A 21,495-nucleotide genomic window follows, 5' to 3' on the forward strand; every position below is an offset into this window, starting at 1 on the left:
TCCTGCCTGTCTGAAGTATACAGTCCGCATTCAAGGATGACATGTCTCCAAGATTCCACCTCACCGCACGAACAGTAGGGGTCAGGTTCTAATCCTCTTTCAAATAGTTTGGCCCTTAAGCCATGTCCAGTGATTAAGTAACTCGTTGTCATGGTGGGAGCAAACCAAGACGACACCCTCCTGTCCATTGCAAAGCTTACGGCTGGAATGAAGCCCCTTGTAATAGTTCCATACTCACTCAAATCCCAACGTTGCTGCCAGCAATTCACAAGCTCGCCCCAAATTCTACGTTTTTCCTCCTTTATATTGTTATTTGGATTAGAGGTGATATTCAATATTTGTAACGCCCTTCCCTTCTTTAAGTTATATACAATACCTCGGAAAATAATGTGTAAATCCAAGGGGATGGTACCTGCAATAACCTGTAAGGCATTTGTCGACACTGTCCTTGGAGCGCGTGTTACTGTAAGCAACATTGTACGTTGCAGGGACAGAAGCTTGGCTTTAGTTGTAACCTTGGTAGCAGCCGCAAACCAAATACCAGCACCATAATCTACAATGGGAAGAAATATTGTCTTGTAGTACAATACCAGAGTTTTTTTGGATAAACCCCATTCCTTGCGGGAAATTCTAACAACTGCAGCTACGAACTTTTTGATTTTTTCATTGATTTTAGTGACATGTACATGAAACCTGAGACGATCATCTAAAGTTAAACCCAAATACTTGGTGTTCTGTACATATGGAATTTGAGTACCATATAGGGTTACCTTTGGCGGCCTTCCATAATCGAAGTGGTGTTTAAACACCATGAAATTGGTCTTGGTGACAGAAATCTTTAGTTTATTCAAACCGCCCATGCCACTAAATTATTCAAAACTGACTGAATTTTTTGTTCGAGAATTTGTCTTGATCCTCCCTGCACCGCCACCACCAAGTCATCTGCATATGCAACTTTGATGAACTCATCGCTATCCTTCGTGAGCCACTGGTCTAGCACTGCATTCCAAAAGAGAGGTCCCAAGACTGAACCCTGAGGGCATCCTCTTGAAACGGTAGTCGTGTATGATAAATGCTTTGCACATACTCTAATTTGTCGATCCTTAAAGTAAGATCTGAGGACTCTGAACAGGTAGTCATCACACTTTGCCAGTTGCAGTGACCTGAGAGCACTCTCCCACCAAAGGGAATCGAAAGCGCCCTCAAAGTCAATAAAAACAGCAAGAACATATTTGCTGTTTGCCTCCTGAATGTAAGTCAGCAGGGTTGAGATTGCGTCCTCAGTGGAACGTCCTTTTTTGAATCCAAACTGGCAATCAGAGGAGAGTTTATGTTCTGTAAATAATTTAAAAATCCTTGGGGCAATCATCCTTTCAAATAATTTGCCAAGATTTGCCAATAAAGAGATTGGCCTGTATCCTCTGGGGTTTGTTTTTGGCTTTCCCGGTTTATGCAAGATTTTTAAGAGCGCAAGCTTCCATTCGAGAGGGAAAAGCCCTTCTAGCAAGCATTTATTAAATAAGTTTAATAAAATCTCAGGGAAGAATTCATAAAATTTTTCAATTACTTGATTCTCAATGAGGTCAATGCCAGGACATTTTTTATGGTTCAATTTAGCTACTGCAGCACCTAGCTCAAGCATATTAAAAATGGCAGTTTCGGTTGTCCCCTTATATTCACGAATACTGCGTCTAATTTCCGCTTGATCAGGGCTATCCATAAACGGCAAATCTTCCGAAAATAGGCTACTCACTGTCCCTTCGACTGTAGATTCCCAGTCCGAAGTTTCTTGATTCTCTCTAATTATCGTGTTGTAAATTTCACCACACAAAAGTTTATTTCTTGAAAGCTTATAGATTATACCCCAAGGGTCAGCATTTCCTGTTTCCTTCACCAGACGTTGCCAATAATTTTGCCTGCTATCAGCAATTGCTTTATGGTACCTCTTCCTCAAGTCTCTGTAATCATTTTTCAAAGCCTGAGTGTCTGCGTCCGATAGATGCCTATTCCTTTGGTATGCTTTTCGTGCTTGTTGAGTTTGTTGTCTCAATTCAGCTAATGCCGAAGACCACCATGGGACAGAAGTTCTTCCTGTCTGTTTTCTTTTCGTCGAGTAGGCCATTGCCTGATATAAATGATATTGAACCAGAAAAACATATTCTTTTGCTGTTAAGGTGTTAATGATTACTTTGTCATCTCCATTAAAAATTGTATTCAGATATTCACGAAACTTGGTCCAGTTCACCCTGTCCATCCGAAAACGCCTTAAATCCCTTATTGTTATATTCACTTGCCTATCCTCCGGTAAAATCGAGAAGGTGATTGCTCGATGGTCACTATTAATTAGATACGGATTGACGTCCCAATTTTGCACCCTATCCACCAGATTAATGAGAGTAACCAAGGTAGAATGAGTGATTTAAAGTGAACATTATTGAGGTAAGAGGATACCAGTTGTAATACACTTCCGGATTGAACCGCCAATGCAGAGGACTTAAAATAGCGGTGGTCGTGGTGCAGCGAAAATTAAAAATAGGACAGATACAAGCACTCAAATGCAAAGCCACACCACTGACAAAAGTAATCTTAACCAGATTATATAGGCAAATCCGGAGATCGGATAGTGGTACTGATCTTTCGATTGATTCGCCCTTGCGGCGATTTGTCTAGCGATCGAAATGCAGCGATTCCCTGACCATTATTGGCCTTGTGGGCCTCTGTTGAGATGGGGCATAATGGTCAGTCTATTTCTGTTTTATTTTATTTTATTGTACTTGTTCACATCTCTGCCCGTGATATTTAACATAAATTTGGACCTGGTGCCCGTCAGAGGGGGCGCCGTTAAATTTTATTTAATTGGCTATTCAAAATTTAATTGATTATATTTTATTATCTTTGTATTTAGGCTTTCTAAATTATCTTCCAGAGTTTCTGCTGCAATAATTTTATTCTCTTTCCTCCCTGTTGGTTTGATCGTTACGTATAATTTTACAATTTTCGTTCTTCTGTCTTGCCATGCTGCTGGCATTTTTATTTATTTTTATTTTTATTATTTTAATCATTATTCTCAGTTAAGTTTATATCTCAAGCGTCATGTAGAGGAAATATATATATATATATATATATATATATATATATATATATATATATATATATATATATATATATACACACACACAGACTACCTTGTCCTTACTGTAAGAGAATGTGCTAATTTTAATCTTTTTGCTTTATTTCGCCTCTCTCTCTCACTGTTATGGACAAGTATAGAAACGCAGTTCCTGATACATAGTCAGGTGTAGTCCCCTGATGAAATACTTGACCATGTATCAATATTTACTTCAGTTTGCATCAGATTTTTGCTTTCCCTATATTTGAGTTATAACTAAATTTGCTCACCCATATCTGATGACAGCTATCCCATCTTTTATTATTATTTTTTTTAATCATTTGGTATTAATCATTTTACTTTGCAGTTTCCTCATCTCTAATTGGCTTTGCAATTCAGCTTATAATTCTCTTAATTTATCATAACTTATAGGATATTCACATTCTTTCTTCTTTTACAAATCTGCATTACTTCTTTTTCTGCTATCTTCACCCTTCTAGCACTTGACACTTTGTTTTTCACTTCCATCTACAGGAACTTTATCAGACTTTTCAATTCTTACATATATTTAAATTCTTATACATGTCTTTTTAAAACAAATATACAGACGTGAGATAATATACCAGATGCTCTGATAATGCTGATACGCTCTAATAATGTGGACGACCAAAATTTCCAGATGGAATCTACACATGAAAAAAAAAAAGTTTGTGTGCGTATATATATGTATGTAAGATGTACAGCTTACAAAATAAAATATAAATACAGTATATACAAATATTTGTTTTGCTAAAATAAATCCAGGAATAGTTGAATAGTTAGATTTAATGTAAATAAGGTTAAAGTTTGAAGAAACACTGGATTTAGGAATGGACAGTTGTGTGAATTAAAATAGCGGCTAAAGGTAAACAAGTAATTTAAATAATACAAGAGAACAAACAGAGACAGCGCAATGGCTAAGAAAGTGGGTGCCATTTGAGAACAGGCGTGAAAGGGTTACTGAGGACAAGAACAATAGTACCGTGAAACGGGATTACGAAGCGTCTCTTTTGATCTAAGCCACCGTTAGGAAATAAACAGGAAATTAGTGGATGTCCAGTGTTCGCATTAAAAAGAAACGCGTCAGTATGACTGATATTTGGGTAGTTGGCCATATTTAGCAGAAAAGTGTAAAAACGAAAATGGGTGTTGTGGAGGTTACAGGCAAACATGAAAAAGCCATACTGCCATGTGGAAAAAAAAATAAGAAGTTTCTAGAGAACGGTTGGTTTGTGCGCTAGGGAGACAGCTGGGGTGAGTTGTTTTAGCAAATAGGAAGGAATGAAAATATTAAACAGTATGGGGATTGGTTGGAGTCCTTGGGGGAGGCGTCCCAAACTTGAAGGAAAGAGTAAAGTTCTGGGGGGAGTAATTTGAGATAGTGTGCATTCTGTATCTGACTTCTCTGTGGTCGAAAGTGTCGTGAGTTTGCAGGTTGAAGTGGGAGTAAATTTTTTGGTCAGAGTTCACATCTCGTGGTAGCAAGATGAAGAAGAAGAAGGGAAAAAAAAAAAAAAAAACGTGCAAGAAAGAAAGCTTGGTCCGGCATCGGGAAACAGTGATAGGCAGTGAACGCGGTGGTTAAGTTTAAGGTTAATGTAAACATGCAAGAAAGAAAGTCTTGTCCGGCATCAGAGGGCAGTGATAGGCAAAGTTAAAGTTTAGGATTAAAGTAAACGCGCAAGAAAGAAAGCCTGTCCGGCATCGGAGGGCAGTGATAGGCAGTGTTAAAGTTTAAGGTTAAGGTAAACATGCAAGAAAGAAAGTCTGGTCCGGCGTTGGAAGGCAGTGGGCCCAAGAAATGGAAGAAAGCCTGGTCCAGCATAGGAAGGCAGTGTGCGTAGAAATGGAAGAAAGCCTGGCTCGGCATCGGAAGGCAGTGTGCCCAAGAAATGGAAGAAAGCCCGTCTGCCACGAAGGAAGCCGGAACGCAAGGAAATTGGAAGTAGCGGCCATTCTGGAACGTAAGTCTGTTCCTGTTTTTTTTTTTTTTCTTTTTTTCCTCGAATCCTGTACTCAGGGACTCATAACCTAGCTCTGTAAGCAATTGAGTGTTATAGTCCTTTTAAAAAAGGAACATTCATGTTATATTAGGCAAGTCAGTTACTAAGTTTGAGATAATTTGTTATGAATGTTAAATGATTATGAAATAATGTAAGGGTGGCACAGGGGTAATAAAAAGAAAGTAATAGTATAAAGGAATTAGTAAAGAAATTATATTTATAGGGGAAGTATTATAAGGATATGTTAACCTATATCATTAAATTAAGCCAAGTGCCAACACCATATCTGATGAGGTTTAAAGAGAAAGAAATTTTATTAATAGAGGAATCTCACGAGTAAAGAGGGATGACTAAGATGATAACTAGAGAGTAACTAAGGTGGAATGAGTGATTTGTAGTAAATATTACTGATGTAAGAGGATACCAGTTGTAATACACTTCATGTGTTAAAGGCTAGAAACAAATATTCTAAAAGAGTAATAAGAGCTGAAATGAGTTACTGATGTCAATGATAAAAATTGGTAAGGTAAGAGAATGATTGAGTAATCATCGAGAATTCATATTTAGTAAGATACAACTGATACAAACTGATGTTAATAATTTGTAAATTGAGAATAGTTGATGGGAGAGTGTACTGTAGTATGGTTCAAATATATGGAAATTGGTATGCTTGTATGTAATTATTTGTTTCTTTGATGTGAAAGCTATATATAATGTTCATTAAAAAGGTTGCAAATTTTTTGTAAATAAATATGTGTCTTTAATGTTCTGCTAACACCCGCTTTACACACCATAGAATCCAGAATTTTCTGTGAATTGCAGTCAGATTTGCGTAATGTAGGGCTGTTAAAGACGTCAGTAGGCTGGAGATCTGGAGAAAAAGGAAAACAAAAACATAACCCCCACATACACCTGTCTATTATTTTATCTGGGGATCCTCCTCCTACGATCTCATTCACTCTTGGTTGAGATGTGGTAAAAGAGAATTTTGGCTTAAAGGGAGTTTGATGGAATAGCTGTGGAAATACTGCAGGAATAGCTTCTTGATGAGTCTGTATTCGGGGGGGGGGGGGGGACTGCTAATTTGTTAACAAGGGGCTCGCGCGAGCCTCTCCTTCCCTGAGTCCTCTTCAGCACATCCCTGTGTACATCTAAACTGAAAACTCTATGGATTAAACCAGTTGGTGAATCTGTCGTAATAAAAGCAAGAATCTATGATTTAATAATTCTTATTATTCTTGAGAGGTGTTACATAAAACTATGAAGAAAGCTTTAGTAGTAAACACGAGAACGAGAATGCAAGTAGCAAAGCATTCTAAAAAAAAAATCTAATAAAAAGCACTTTAGGGTTTAACTCCATTAGCCCAACTTACTTCACAACGTTGTAAGAAGGGAAAGCTAAAATGGAGCAGGAGGATTCCGCTACTGCTGCTTTAGTTGTCGGTGAATTAGATCTTATCTTTTATTGGGTAATAATATTTTCTAGAAAAAGGAACTTGATTGTTCCGTGGTGCCTTCTAATACAACAGAGTCCATTTTTGAAAAGGCGGAAAACAACAAAGAACTGCATAATGGCTCTGCTGTTCCCATTTTATATATTAAAACTAAAGACAATGTAGCGAACGTTCTGAATCTCTTTGATGGAAGAACATTAAATGCTACAAAGAATTTAGGTACGTGTAGTATGAAGTATAGCTTCCATTTTGTTCTATTAAGCCGCAAACCCGTGTCTTCTCTTTCTCTCTCTCTATCCCCATTAAAGAAAATTTTGTCGCGGATGTAAGCTTCCTACAATGGAATAACTAGTTTTGTTTGAGAGCGAGAGAGGTTTCATGGCAATGACATCATACCTTTTACAAACGTGGTGCGAGGTGAGGTTGTACAACCCTCACGCCGTTTCTCTACTAAATGTGCCACGCTTCATCTGAATTATCACGTGACTACCAGCTTTACCATCCGACAATAGTCTTTTGTTTTGTTTTGTTTGCCAGAAGAATTGTCAGAGATGGGATTAGTTTTTCATATCTGTGTCTCTGTTACTTTTTTTTAATTGCAGGAAAATTCTTCTCGAAAGGTACCATTAGAAAACTCGTTTAGAAGAAATATAGACACTCTTCAAATTTCAATGTTGCTTAAAACGAAACTGTATTCGTGATCAGCTTAGCTGCCTATAGGTGAACTTAGTGAGATCCATTTTTGTTATTCCACGATATTTTGTAAGTGTCCCCTGGTTTCTGGCTCACCTACGAGCGAGAACTGACCTTTCTCATTAATTTCATTCTATCCTTTCATTATCTTATACACTTCAATTAGCTATGGACTTCATTTTAACAATCGGCGAGGAGTTGCTTGAAATCGGTAGCGATGATATCAGTGAAAACGGACGGAAAAGTTGCTTCGAGGAATTGGCAGTTGCATCACGACAATGTCCCTGCACACTCGGTGCTTTCCATTCAAGAATCTTCTGAATAATTACTATGGCACGCCATCCATCATACTTACTGTATTTAGTTTTCTGTGATTTTGCTTTTGTTTCTCAAGCGTAAAGCCCCTTTGACAGTTCACAGATTTGCAATGACTGAGGAAATTAACGCGACATTGGAATTATTAAACAGTTCCAAAAGAAGCCTGTCACGAATGCTTATATATATATATATATTATTAACAGCTAAAAAACAGCAATCAAACATGCCTGAGGCTGCAGCTACAAAGCATAATTACACAGCTCCAAAGTAGAGACTTGGAGTATAAATTTCCTATGCAAAGAAAAAAAAGTAAGTGTATATAAAGAGAACACAAAACAGTAAATTAAAATATACAGGTAAAAATAAAACTAAATAAATAAACAGAGGAGGGATCAGTCAGCCTGAAGTGAACAGGAAGGAGAAAGGTTGAACACTGATATTTCTTCACACACAATACAGAATCACAGTCTTATAAATTGTAAGAAGAATCAATATTAAGGTTCGGGTAACGGTTGCGGTTAGGAATTTCAGTTGCCACTTTGCTTATTGGAGGCTTGAAGTGGTGAAACCCATGTTTATTCTCTAGAGCAGAGCTTCCGGCATCCCATCCCTCCCCATCTCCTTGAACTCAGTACTATAGGTTTTGATACCGTTCGTGTTTGGGGTTTTCATAAAAAATATATATAAAAAAAGTGTCCAGGGATATCAAATATCTCTAGATTTTCTTTGTGATTTATCTTGCAGTCCTGTTATAGTAGTTGTAGTATACATAATTTATTCTTTCATAGGATGGTTTTAGTAGTGGTTTCTTAAAGCTCTTGTCGGTGCGTGCGTTGAAGTTTTTTTTTTTTTTTTGTGAGACGAGAGGAGGGCAATTTATGGTACCATTTAACAGCTAGTTATATAGGAGAGTAAGCCTGCTTTATCGTTTCTTTCTTCCAGCATTTCAAGTCCAAAAAATATACACCACTCTTGGTAAGATTTCTCTTTGTATTCGAGTCCACTTTTAAAACAAACGTACTGTATTGCTCTTTTTTGGATATTTTCAATTTCTAATTTGACGATAACTCGTAATATGAAAAACGAGTATCCCCCCCCCCCGCTCTAGAACATATTTATAAAATCAATTTAAAAAAAAAATTCGAATTAGGCTTGCATTTCATGTTGTTCACCAGTATTTCATTTTTATCATTTCAGAGATCGCCTGATGACGACCTTCCCGCAGAACCTGGACAGCAATATCCATCTGAAAACTGTATTGTGGAGAAAACAAGTGTGAGCGAAGATAGTGCTACCTGGCGAGGAACTAGAGTTTTCAACAATGACTCTAGTCAAGAAAACAGTAGTTCTACTTATGAATCATCATCAAAGAGGGACTTGCTTGATAATTCTTCACCAACACAAATGACACATTTAGAAGATATTTGTGAACTTGATTCATTAATAGCGGAGAAACATCAGGATCGTTTGCTCTCTACCACAGATGTCCACTATATGACTGATAACGATGATTCAAACAGTTTTACCGTGGTCAGCGATGATGAGAAGATTGATGTTCACCTCAGCACTGACCTTTGCCAGAATACAAAGGCACCCAAAGATCAAAATTCGATGGAGGAATGCCATCATAATGATAGGACTGGCGGATTCGCTGACAGTACGTGCTCTGATGTTAATTTGTCTCTGAGAATCTCCGCTGGAGTGGAGAGCGTTATCAGCATTTCTAACGAAGGTCAGATGCAACGGGATGACGTCATCCTAACTGCTGCCGTCGCTCGGACTGTAGCTGATGGACTTGAAGAAACATCGACTGAGGTTAAAAATATCGCTCCTTACCATCAGGAGCATGCTAACAGTAAGAGCGAGACAGAAATTCCGAGCAACAGTTCGGAGATAACGTCGTCTATTGTGAAGCGGGTGAGTATGTGCAATTTTTATGTTGGTTCTTTTATTATATTATTGTTTCTGTTTCCGACAGTTGAAAGTATGTATAACATGCTTTCAACCTAAATCTCCAGATGACGCTAGTTGACTTCACTTTGAGTACAAGTTAAACATTACGATAGTTCAAAGTCCGTGAAAGTAGACTGATTACAAGGTCTGAAGTGTTTGACATACAGCGTTTCATCATTTAATTTCAAGCTGCTATTGCACTTTAATAAGAGAAACATCATTTCATTTCCAATGTTTTCTTTTTTTATGAGATGTTTAATTTGATAACTTCGTTCAAATGTTAAAAAATGGCAATTCAGTCATTGCGTATTGTACATGCAATAGATCAGTGGTATCCGAAGTTGGGTGTGCGCACCCCTAGGGGTTCTCGAGATGATCCTCAATAAAATCGTGAGGACTGTTTTCCACACTGATATATAATCTAGATATAATGCATACCATGTAAATTATTTATAAATATTTATAATTTATAAATAATTTAAATTATTTATAAATAAAACAAAGAGAGAGAGAGAGAGAGAGAGAGAGAGAGAGAGAGAGAGAGAGAGAGAATCTTTTATTGCACCACATTGCATTACATTTACTACACTTGTTACATTAATGATTTCTTATCATTTTGTATTTGAATTTCAATTTAATTTTGTTTCTTTTTATTTCTGATCTTTTAAAATTATATGTGATTTTAGATATGAGATATCATTTATAAATAAAAAATATATTAAACTTATATATTTAATTATTATTATTATTTATTTATTATTATATATATTTTTTGTGAGGTGCGCGCTAGTCCTTTTAAGTAAAATAAGGGTGCGTGACCAAAAAGGTTTGGAGACCACTGCAATAGATAATAATAGGTATACGTAACTCTATACAAACATAATGTCCAAGGATCAGCAGTTACTTCAGTATTGGTGATTGATGGTTGGCAAAAAAATTGGAGTTGATAGAGAAAGATTCCGTATAGATTACAATATAATGGTTTAGCTACTACTTGTAATCCTTTGAAAAGTTTATATTCGAGTTCTCTTACTTACTGAATGAATTTTTCTTTCTGGTTTGAGTTAGCTGGTCTGGTGTGGAATTCTCCCTCTCATGAGTTATACTGGGGACTTTGTTCCCTGTATAACTCAGCCTAGAAAACACGCAGTTAAGGCAGAAATATAACAGGCACGGAAGGTAATAACGGGAAACGCTGAAACACCGCATTAGTCTGAATCATGGAAATCCAGGATGTCTGGGCGTTTTGTATTTGGATCACGAAAGGTCTGAAGAGGAGGAAGAGGAGGTTATCAAAGAGCATGCTAGGCATATAGTAATTACAAGTTTGTAGATAAATGAGATGGTATGTTATCGATTTTTTTCGCAAACGGACAATCTGGAAATAACCCACCCCCCTTATATGTGTTGCGACATAATTACAATGCGTAAAGATCAACCATGGACACGCGTTGCACCTGTGAATAAATACCTGATCTCTGCTGTGAAGTGATTTACACACAACTGATAAAGGTGGAGGCTCAAGGTCATGCGTACAGCACTCTTCGCTTTAGCTCAGCGGTGTCGAACTTTTTTTTTCACTAGGGACCGAAACAAATTGTCTAAGACGGGCCGCATGGATTCTCGCAAGTCGCAATAACAGTTTCTTATCACTAATTAGGCATTTTACAAAATAGAATTTAATTTTTGTTATCAGGTTTATATTTATAGTTGAATTTTTTTTTTCGTTTAATAATTAAATACGAATATTCAACAATTACTACATGACACCAATAACATTCTTATTGTAATATTATTAATTATGGTATTGTAATAATATTGTTAACTGGTGTGGAAGATGTATGACATATGCCTACCTTAAACGTTCAGAGCATCATGAATGCGATTAGTAGTGAGTTTGGTACTAGATAAGTGAAACAAAACTTCTCGATTTCGAAAAAATTTACGACAAATATGGCGAGGCCGGGGTCAAATTGTAACACTTTAAATTTTTCGCCTGTGTTATTTGCTGTGGCGACCGATAGATGTCTTGAACAATGTACAAACATCACGATGTTGCGAACTATAGAACTGGAGGATATTGTTTTCAGTGCAAGTTATACTATATGTGCCGTAGGTTGTAATAGTATGGACTGCCATGTCATGCTCAAAATCACTGAAATCTTTCGTCTTGTGCATTTTCGCATTGAATTTCACAATAATCCCTCCACCTGCTTTATATTGCATAGTACGAACACATGATGCTGTTACTGAAGGAGCGCTGTATTTCATGAAGAATGTGCCTAATAAACTGGGCACTTAGTGTATATTGGAGCCTGGACGCATAGTCGGACTAAACACACGCCTAACAGGGCTAAACCCTTTTCCAAAGAACATTTCGTTTTATATTATATTAATTGTACTGTCACGTGTTCGCTCTTGTAAAAGCTACCAGTGTGGAACGTACTAGACTTACCACCCTAAACCAAATTTCTGTGTGCTCTGGCACCCCTGCATATATAGCCCTCGTAGGTAGCACAATTGGTAGAATCGCCATCCTCCCCACACCGGCTGAAAAAGACCCGAGTTCGGGTCCCGTCGATGACATGAGGACTTTTTATGGGCCTTTTTCACAACGTGGCTGTATTAAATTGATCTCAGGCGAGGGTGGTATGGTTTTTTTCTCCTGGAAACTCGGGGTTTCTTCCAGCAAACAGAAAGTCGACCACAGAACACACTCAATTTACCGACAATATACACGGGGCAATATGGCCTTAGTCGCTGATGCTTCTAAAACCATACTACAACAACAATCTGCATATACGAGTACGATATATACCTTGAACCAAAAACGCTCAACGTTTTTTGTTAACTTCTTCATTTTATAAAAAAAAAAAACCATACAGGGTGTTGCTGATATTAAATTTAATGGTGCGTTAAAATTTGCATCATCATCAAATTTAATGCATCATTTTCAATGCAGGTCGCTAACTCGACAAAACTGGAACTGTATTTTCCAGCACTCTCCAATTCTGCTCTTTAATTTGCATAAACAGGGCTGACCAGTAATGTACGTTGTGCTGCCAAGTTTACCACACCTCCGTCTTCCACAGTTCCTCTCCCCCGCTTCCCCTTCCCATTGAGATTCACTTCCACCTGACCTTGGTGTTATAATGAAAGAAAACTTGCTTCCGGTTGTTGTCACTGTAACAACTGGTTTTTATTAACAATCTGGCAGCGCCATCTAGTGTTCTGTAATAAATCTTAGAATTACTGGACTTTGAAATTGACCTGGGTAAAGGTTTTGCGTCCGCTTTCTTATTTATGGGCATTTTTTTTAAATGAAACGTAGTAGGCTGGCGAAATATAAACAGCAATTCTTGATTTCACTGTCTTGTTTAGATATACTTTGTTTCTCCTTCATAATGGAGGTGCTGAGATCTGCTCATAATAAATATGCCAATTAAGCTGACTTCATTCAGGTTTTAATAGGATTCGCGAGCATCTGTGACGTAAGAATAACTTATTTGGGTTACGAAATTTAACTGATTAAGAAAATTGCATTTTTGTTTAGCTGACAGGGTAGTTAGCCCATTGAAGATCCGTTCAATAGAAAAATGTAAATATTTTTTAAAATACTGTGAATTTTAATAATCTTTTAGTAGTGCAATTTCCTTGCATTCCATTAATGTACACTGAGTGGACAGAAATCATGGGATACCTACCTAGTAACGGGTAGGGCCACTTTCCGCTCGGATAAGGGTAGTCACACGGCGAGGAATTGAGTCCACTACTTCAAGAAACCGTTCCACAGGTATTTCCATCTATGCTTGCTGCACCACTGTCAATAATACTGTCGTATTCCTGGGTGGAGGATCCAAAGCTCGAACAGACCTTTCCACAGCATTCCAAAGATGCTCCACAGGGTTCATGTCCGATGAACGGGGAGGCCATTCCATAGGCTTAAAATCTGATCTTCGAACCATGTTCTAGTCACTACGGCTCTGTGGGGGAGGCCCATTGTCCTGCTGGAAGAGTCCATTATCCTGCGGGGGCACGATGACCATGAAGGGATGTAGATGGTCTGCAAGGAAGGACACATAACCTGGACCGTTCAGAGATGCATCTAGACGTACCAGAGGTCCCAACGTGTGCAAGTTGAACACGCCCCAGACCATTACCGACCATCCACTTGCCTGAACAGTTCCTTGTTGACATGACGGGTACATAGCTTCCTGCGGTTTCCGCCAGATACGTACCCTCCCGTCCGTTCGAAATAACTGGAAAAGGGACTCATCAGACCAGGAGACCCGTCTCGAATCATCCAAGGTCTAGTGCCGATGTTCTTTCTCCCAGTTGAGGTGTAGAGTCCTGTGTTGTGGTGCTAGCAATGGGACTCTGGTGGGTCGGCGCCTCCCATAGCCTATTGCGCCTAATGATCACGGAGCAATATGGCCTTAGTTGCTAATGATCCTAAAAACCAAATAACAACAACAACAACAACAACAACAGCCTAATGATCGCCTGATGGTCTTGGTGGAGATGTTTCTGGCACCTTCCTCGTTGAAGTCGGCGGTGATTTGTGCCACTGTCGCTCTCCAGTTGGCTGACACAATGCGAGACAAATGTCGACGGCCCCGTTCATCCACCACCTTTCTCCGCCCACAGCGCTGTCCACGATGAGATGTTATTCCGGCAATGGCGTATATCCGATACGCCATTGCCGGAATAACATCTCATCGTGGCAATGGCGTATATCCGATACACTCTTGATACTACTGTCGAACGGGGATAGTGAACTTTCTGTGCCACCTCCGCAGTAGAGTGACCCATGAATCGGGCACCCACTGTCATCCCTCTTTCATCTTTCAAAGTCGGTTAACTCACGACATTTATCGATACTGACATCGAATTACGGTCTACGTGAATGCAGTGATGAGTGTGCCTATATACCTGCCAAGCGGTGGGTTCGTCCACTAATGAGAGGGGGTGACAGCATCGCACTGCCCAGGAACCAGGTATCCCATGAATTCTGTCATTTTAGTGTATTATGTTATGCTTTTTTTTTAATGTGGTATCGTCAGACATCCTCTGACTGGAATGTCTATTATACTATACGTGTTTGACAGTGTTGTAACTTTTGCTTTGTGCTTGTCTGGTTCTTTAACTGGGATTCCCCCTGTAAACAGGAACTGAAACTACAAGTATGCAATAAAGATTAGTACAGTAAAATCAATCTAGTCGAAAGCGATCAAGCTTTGAGCATGGTAAGTGGGTATATTTTTACATCACCTTTGGAGCGGGTAATTATAATTGTATATTCTTTCCCCCAACTTTTTATGGTATACTATATAGGGAAAAAACCTCATGAAACTTCTCTGGTATTAGTACATATAATTTCAGCGGATTCTGCAATTTTTTTGTTGTTAAATTATAGCCAAAGAGCTTCTACGCGTAGTTACCTTGTTACCAATTACAAAATGAATAGTAAAGCTTTTTTAAAAGTAACTCGCTTTTGCATCTATGGAACTTCGAAAAATCTAGTCCACTTCTTGTCATGGCATTTTCGAAAGAGTGATGTTTTCTTCATAATTTATTATTTTCTATTCTTTTTGTTTTAATTCTTTCTTACTACTGTATGCAAATATAAAATATGCAGATGTAGATGTGAGTTACTTTTATAGAAACTTCGTTGTATGCAAATATAAAATATGCAGATGTAGATGTGAGTTACTTTTATAGAAACTTCGTTATTGATTTATTTTGTTTATTAGTATTAATATTGTCCATACAGTGCAAGGAAGCCACAGGCTTTTGCTGCACTGGACAAAAAAAAAAAAAAAAAAAAAAAAGAAGAAAAGTAGGTTATGCGCTTACCTCTTCACGTAGTTAACTATCCAGTTGACTTTTAATTTGTTTTTTCAAACTGTTAGTCTCTACTTTCTGCAGAGGCAACTTATTCCAGCAATCAGTGATATATCGAATCATATCAATGACTAAAAGAACTTCCTTCAATCTGATCTAAATCTCTTCTCCTGTGATTTTAATTTATTGTTCTGGAATTTTACTCCACGAGCGCTTTTGGTGATTTCACCATGCCCGTTTTTAGACCCTTTCAAGAAGCTCAGTGTCTGTTTCTTAGATCAAGTGTCCATACTTGGACAAGCATTTCAAATGCGGTGTTACAATTGCCTTTTACAGTGGGATTATGACCTCCCTATTTCTATAGAACCTTGTTCGATATATCATCGATAGGACACCATATTGTTGTTTATAAGGCTTCCATGGCTTGCTGAGTGGATTTATCACCCTTTCGGAAAGGTGCAGGTTCAACTCGCTCTGATCATGTGAAGAGTTTATTGAGGTCTTTTAAACGGGCCCGAAGTAGTCAGGCGAAGCTGTATCATTTTTCATTCCATAATTGTACAAGCCAGCTATAAAGCGACTTTCGTTCCTTAGAACACGCGCGATTTACAGAAAGTTTCGTTTATTTATAATGGTCTGAGTTAAACACGTGCGATTTACAGAAAGATTCATTTATTTCTAATGATCTGAGTTGCCTTGGAGTTAATTTTAAACAAAGGAAAATAAAAACGTGTAATGTTCATTAAGTCCGGATTATTATTATTATTTTTTTTCATTTCATATATATTTCAAAAATATTTAATTGAATACGCACAAGAGGATTCCAAATTCCCAAACCAAGAGCTGTAGTGAAAGTGCGGCATGTTGTTTAGGAATTCTATTATTTTTGTATTTTATTTTTCTAAAAACTTCTCTATTTTTGTGCAGCTTTTTATGCTAGTACTTAAAAATATATTTTAAACCAATTTATTATTCGAATTGATATCATTCTGAAAAATTATCATAAAGAAGCTGATATTACTTTCAGGCAATATGGAGCAGCGTCTCATTTCAGCCATCAGGTGGGAAGTTAGTTGAATGAAATTTTACCTGGACGATCGATCGGGAGAAAATCAGGTTGTGCTCCCAATTTATTAATAAGGATTTCGCCTGAGAAGAACTTCAGCTAAGGATCATTCCCGGTTAAAATATTCTGTTAAGACTCGTGTGACCCTTTTTCCCGAGCACGTCCCTTGAAGCAACAGATTATAGTGCCCATTTCTGGAATCTCACATCCACAGCTCGAAGATATCAGCGAAAGTCTTTGCTGTCGATGCAAAAAGCACACAAAGAAGCTTTGGCTGTGTACGCGAGATGTTCCATGCTGTTTTACTGGACAGTTATTCAACTCTCCCCTTTTTATTCTTCCCCCCTGCAAAATTCTCTGGAACACACCAATACTATATGTTTTTCATTATGTTTAGCTGATATTAGCAGAATTGCGTGCCAACGCTTTAAGATTCACACACAAAAAGAGATTTATACCATTTTAACTATGTTATGTTACTGTTGTCAGCAAATATCTCCCTTTTTCCAGAAAGGTATCGTTCTTTAGATCCGTACTACCAAGGGCTAACGTGTATAACTATAACTTATATTAATATAATAACTATTAATGGTTATTATATTATTAATATATTTATTAACGTTAATTCATTAATATTTTATAGAGATAAGAACTTGGTATCACAGGAAATACAAGACCTTTTCAAAACAAAGGAATGTTAAATTGAAATATTTAGCGTTCCAGTTACTGGAGATGATGGAAGATCCCTTCATAAATTCACAGACCGGCAATATGGTATGTATTTACTCATTGAAGGAAAGTTCCCATGTAGACATGTAACTGTGAGTGAATAGGTTGCACAGACATTTGTAACAGATTGGTGCTTCAAACTTGCACGCACTAATGTTGTATACGGAAAAGGCAGACGATGCTCACGGTGACCAAGACTAGATCAATGAGACTGTCGCCAGTTAGACTACTATGGACTGTGCCCAGAGATTCACATGTGGGAAAGGAACAGGTGAGAAAACGAGAGAGAGAAGGTGAGGATGCTACAGAGAATCTAAACGGGTCGCTGGATTCATCGTCCCCTCCATCCGCCCTTTCATTCTGCCTGTACATAATCTATAACAAACTATAGTGCCTTATCCTGCAAGGTATTACTTCAGCATGTAAGCACTGCCTCGCAGCGTTTGGTAAATGCCAACAAGAGTACCACACAGAATATTTAGAATGAAGCAACTAATACATTCGTCCATTCAAAGGAATGAAAATATGATGTTATCTAATTTTTTTGTCGGTAATATTGTCCATTGACTTAATAAAATTCGGACAAAATATTTACAAATTTACGAATGACAATTTTTCACATTTCGAACATTCCATTCTTAATTAATTTGCATACTTATAACTTGGAAAATATTAATGCCTTTATAAATATTTAATAAATTAATAATAAACTTTATCGAAATTGAAAACTTAGACGCTTTATAAGTAATCGAAGATTTAAAACGTTTGTCTATATTTCAAAATTTGAATAGTTATTGGAACAATATATTTGAAAATTTTGCTTTCCTGTTTAATGTATAGGAATTCTTCATAGTAAATCTGTTGCTCAGAGTAAGAAGGCATTTTGTATATATATGCGTACAGTTTGTTTCTTAAAATTGTTTTCATATTGAAAAAATATAAAAATTCAATCTTTAAATGGCCTTTGTTATTGTAAATTATGCCTAATTGCATTGTAAATTACCAGTAAATTTAGGGTTTATATACAGTTCTTTTCTGTGTCTAGCTTTACTTTATTTTCTTGGACATTGGATAAAATTTAAACAAGTTAACACAAGCGTTCATAAGATGAAACCAGTCCCAAACTGAGATTTTCAAAGAATATTGAAATATAAAAGACAATCCCTTGCAGTCCGAATAGTGTCATTTGAATTGCAAAGTATTTTTGTTTTTCTCCACTCCGTGGTAAATCTAATCCGGCGGAACTTTAAAGTGGGTATATAGATTAAATCGTGTAATTTGTATTTACACGAACGCTCCTGTTGATTTAATATGTTCATAAATTAGACTCTACCTTTAGCTTCTTGCTGTTTCTCTATTGTCTGTTCGCAAATAAATTAGCCGCTGGGGAAAAACAATTTTCGTTGAGAACTTGTAGTGATTACCGGGTGCAAATTGCTATGAACTTCATGCTTTTACTTTGCATCTACCCGGCTTCTTTATAGGACCGCGCGATTATTTCCACGAGGGACACGCCCTGAAAGTGTTGATAACTATTTTTTCCGGGGTCGTCATTTTCTTAGGACTACTACCTACATTACATAGGTCCCCCCCTTTCTGTGCCCCGTCCTTCCTAATCCATTTTTGTTCATGCGCAGGGCCTTCTGGTCTGTATCGTTGAGAGAATAATGATATTGTAACAGCAGACACGTGCATTTGGGCATACTCTATTAAACACAGAGATAAGAGAACACTAGGTGTTTGAGGAGTGGGGTGCCAAAGGCAGAAAAAATGCAGGTGGTAGCTACGTTATCAGATTCTTCACGGTCCAGTGAACACACAACTCCGGCTACCAAGTGATGGTCTGAGAGTTCGTGAGTACTGGGGTCACTTACCTCCACCCTGAACAAAAGGCATCGCTCAAAAATGCTTACGTAATATTTTAAGTGTGTAACTCTTAACAAGCAGAAAAGGCTAATGTGAAAGCTCGTGCACAAAGTACTAAGGACAGAGAAGCCTTGAAAGGCGAAACATTCAATATTATGTAAATTAATTAGCTAAACTTGCAGGAGCAAATGCCTCGCCTTAGCGTAAATTGTTGACCGAGTATTTACAGGATTCTGCATGTTCAATGTACCATGTTCGTATGTCTAAGAAGATGATGTTGAAACTCCTTTATTCTCTAAGGAAGCAGACGTTAAAGTAATATTGAATACCAGAGGCTTTCGAAAGACGCTATCCGTCTAATTATATCACAAGGAGGTGATCAGAAAGATACGAAAAGAATCACTACCTTAGCTTTTGTTAGATCTTCGCAGTGGGTGACTTAAAGGTGGCCAATGAATCCTGCTGTTCGAATTAAAAGAATTAGCGTGGCCAGTTGACTTCCAACTGCCCAGTCATTCCCAATTAAACACCATTTAAATATTCCCAATTAAATACTGTAAAGCAGGATTATTACTGTTTAGCCCAATAAGTTAACATACAGTGCAAGCTTTTTTTTTTTTTTATCTCCTGTGGTGATACCAAAAACATAGATTTCTCGGAAGCTATGATAATCTGTGTAATGCCATGGATGAGTTAAAGGTTGAGAAGGGAAGAACTTTATTGGCCCGAATTCTCGTAGTTTTCAATTTTCAAGAAATACATAGTGGCGAAAGTAGTGTTCCAGAGAACAGAAGTGAAGAGAATAAATGAAGAGGAGAAGAGGAAATGTTAGTTGGTGAGTTCGAAGATGAAACGTGAATGAATTGACTAACGGATATACGTGTAGGACTGTTTTGGAAGAAAGAGGCAGAGTTAAAGAAAACATTTCAAAATATGTAGGATAAGCGTGTATTAGAAACAAAAAAAAAAAAATAATAATAATAATAAATCTGCCTTTGGAGTGATTGTAGAGCACAGGTTTAACTTGCTGGAAGATTGCTTAGAATCTTTCCAATTTTCTATCAAAAATCGAATGTTGCATTGATTAAGTGGGGTCGTTGTTGTAGTAGGGTTTTAGGGGCATCGCAACTAAGACCATAGTGCTCCGTGTATATTATCTATAACATATCGACCACAGTGTTCTGAGGTCGATTTTCTGTTTACTGGACTAAAAACCCGAGTTTCCGGTAGGAAAAACCATGCTACCCTCGCCTGAGACCGACTAACTCAGCCACGTTGTGAAAAAGGCCGGCCCATGGAAGTTCCTCATGTCATCAACATGACTCGAACTCAGTCTTTTCCATCCAGTGTGGGGAGGACGGCGATCCTACCAACTGTGCTACCTACGAGGGCCAAATAAGTGGGAAAACCTGTAATACAATAAGAGGCGACTTTCCAGATCATCTGTGTAGAAATTTGAGGAAATGAGTGTTTCAGCTATATCAAATAAATAAATAAATAAATTTTCTGTTTATACTCCGGCACGACAACCAAGTCAGTAGAGTTTACAATAAATCGTCAATACAAATATTTATCATATTTAGTAGTCACGGGCTTGAACCCCGGTCCACTCAAGGAACGCGTGCTATGCACTCTCGCTCCTGACCACTGGGCTACGTCAGGCCTAAATCGTTAGGTAAATACGCAATAGAATCATCCAGTGGAAAAGTGGTAGGAGTAAAGATGGCCAAATGTTGTGTAAATGGCTTTAGCGAGGGTTAAAACAAGAGGAACGAAGTTTCTTCCTCTTGGATTTTTCAAAATCAACTTTTTCTGTATTAATAACTTAATTGCTGCAAGATTAATGCAAGATAATTACAAGTTGTAGTTTTATTTTCCTTGAAACAATATCAAATTCATTAGAAAACCAAAGCTTAGATATATGACATGAGTTTTTTGGATAAAATGAAGAGTAAAGAATTAAGCAGAAATAACACCCGAATTTTCCGAAAAGTTTTCCTTCTTAAGCCAGAGGCGAAACTAGAAATTCAATCTCCTCGAGAAATACTAGAAAGACTCTCTCATTCTTTTAACAACCATAGGAAGCAACTGTCGGACTCTCTGAGCTTTAGACACCCCTCCAGCTGTGGTGGACCTGCCAGTATGGTAGTTTTGCCAATGTATTAAGCTCTGTTAAAGTTTTCTGTGTTGTTTGTTTCTTCTTTTAACGTATCTTGCGTTCTGTGGAATGCTTTCTGAGCGAACATACTTCAACGGTAACCAAGTAGGAAATCAATAAGAGCTTGTTATCAACGTCAGACAAAACACTAAGGTTATTCAAAGTTACATTTCTAAATAGCATTCTGAGCTGCTTAGCTCTAATGCATTATTCTGAACAGCGCATCCTGCCAAAGCTTATTTCGACGGAATTCTTTTATGGGT

General features: G+C 37.6%; 1 protein-coding gene across 3 annotated transcripts in view; it reads left to right on the plus strand.

Annotated features, from left to right (window-relative positions):
- LOC150090018 (pleckstrin homology domain-containing family G member 4B-like) overlaps window positions 1–21,495 on the plus strand; it is a 1,014,666-nt gene that overhangs the window by 398,778 nt on the left and 594,393 nt on the right. For all 3 annotated transcript variants that reach the window (XM_090389713.1, XM_090389714.1, XM_090389715.1), the window contains one exon: window positions 8,814–9,533. In XM_090389713.1, the coding sequence (XP_090245839.1) occupies window positions 8,814–9,533 (720 nt within the window). The remainder of the gene's footprint in view (window positions 1–8,813; window positions 9,534–21,495) is intronic.

The sequence above is a fragment of the Mastigoproctus giganteus genome, chromosome 2 (assembly GCF_048544385.1).
Source record: "Mastigoproctus giganteus isolate SK-2022 chromosome 2, ASM4854438v1, whole genome shotgun sequence".
In the NCBI taxonomy this organism is placed as follows: Eukaryota; Metazoa; Arthropoda; class Arachnida; order Uropygi; family Thelyphonidae; genus Mastigoproctus; species Mastigoproctus giganteus.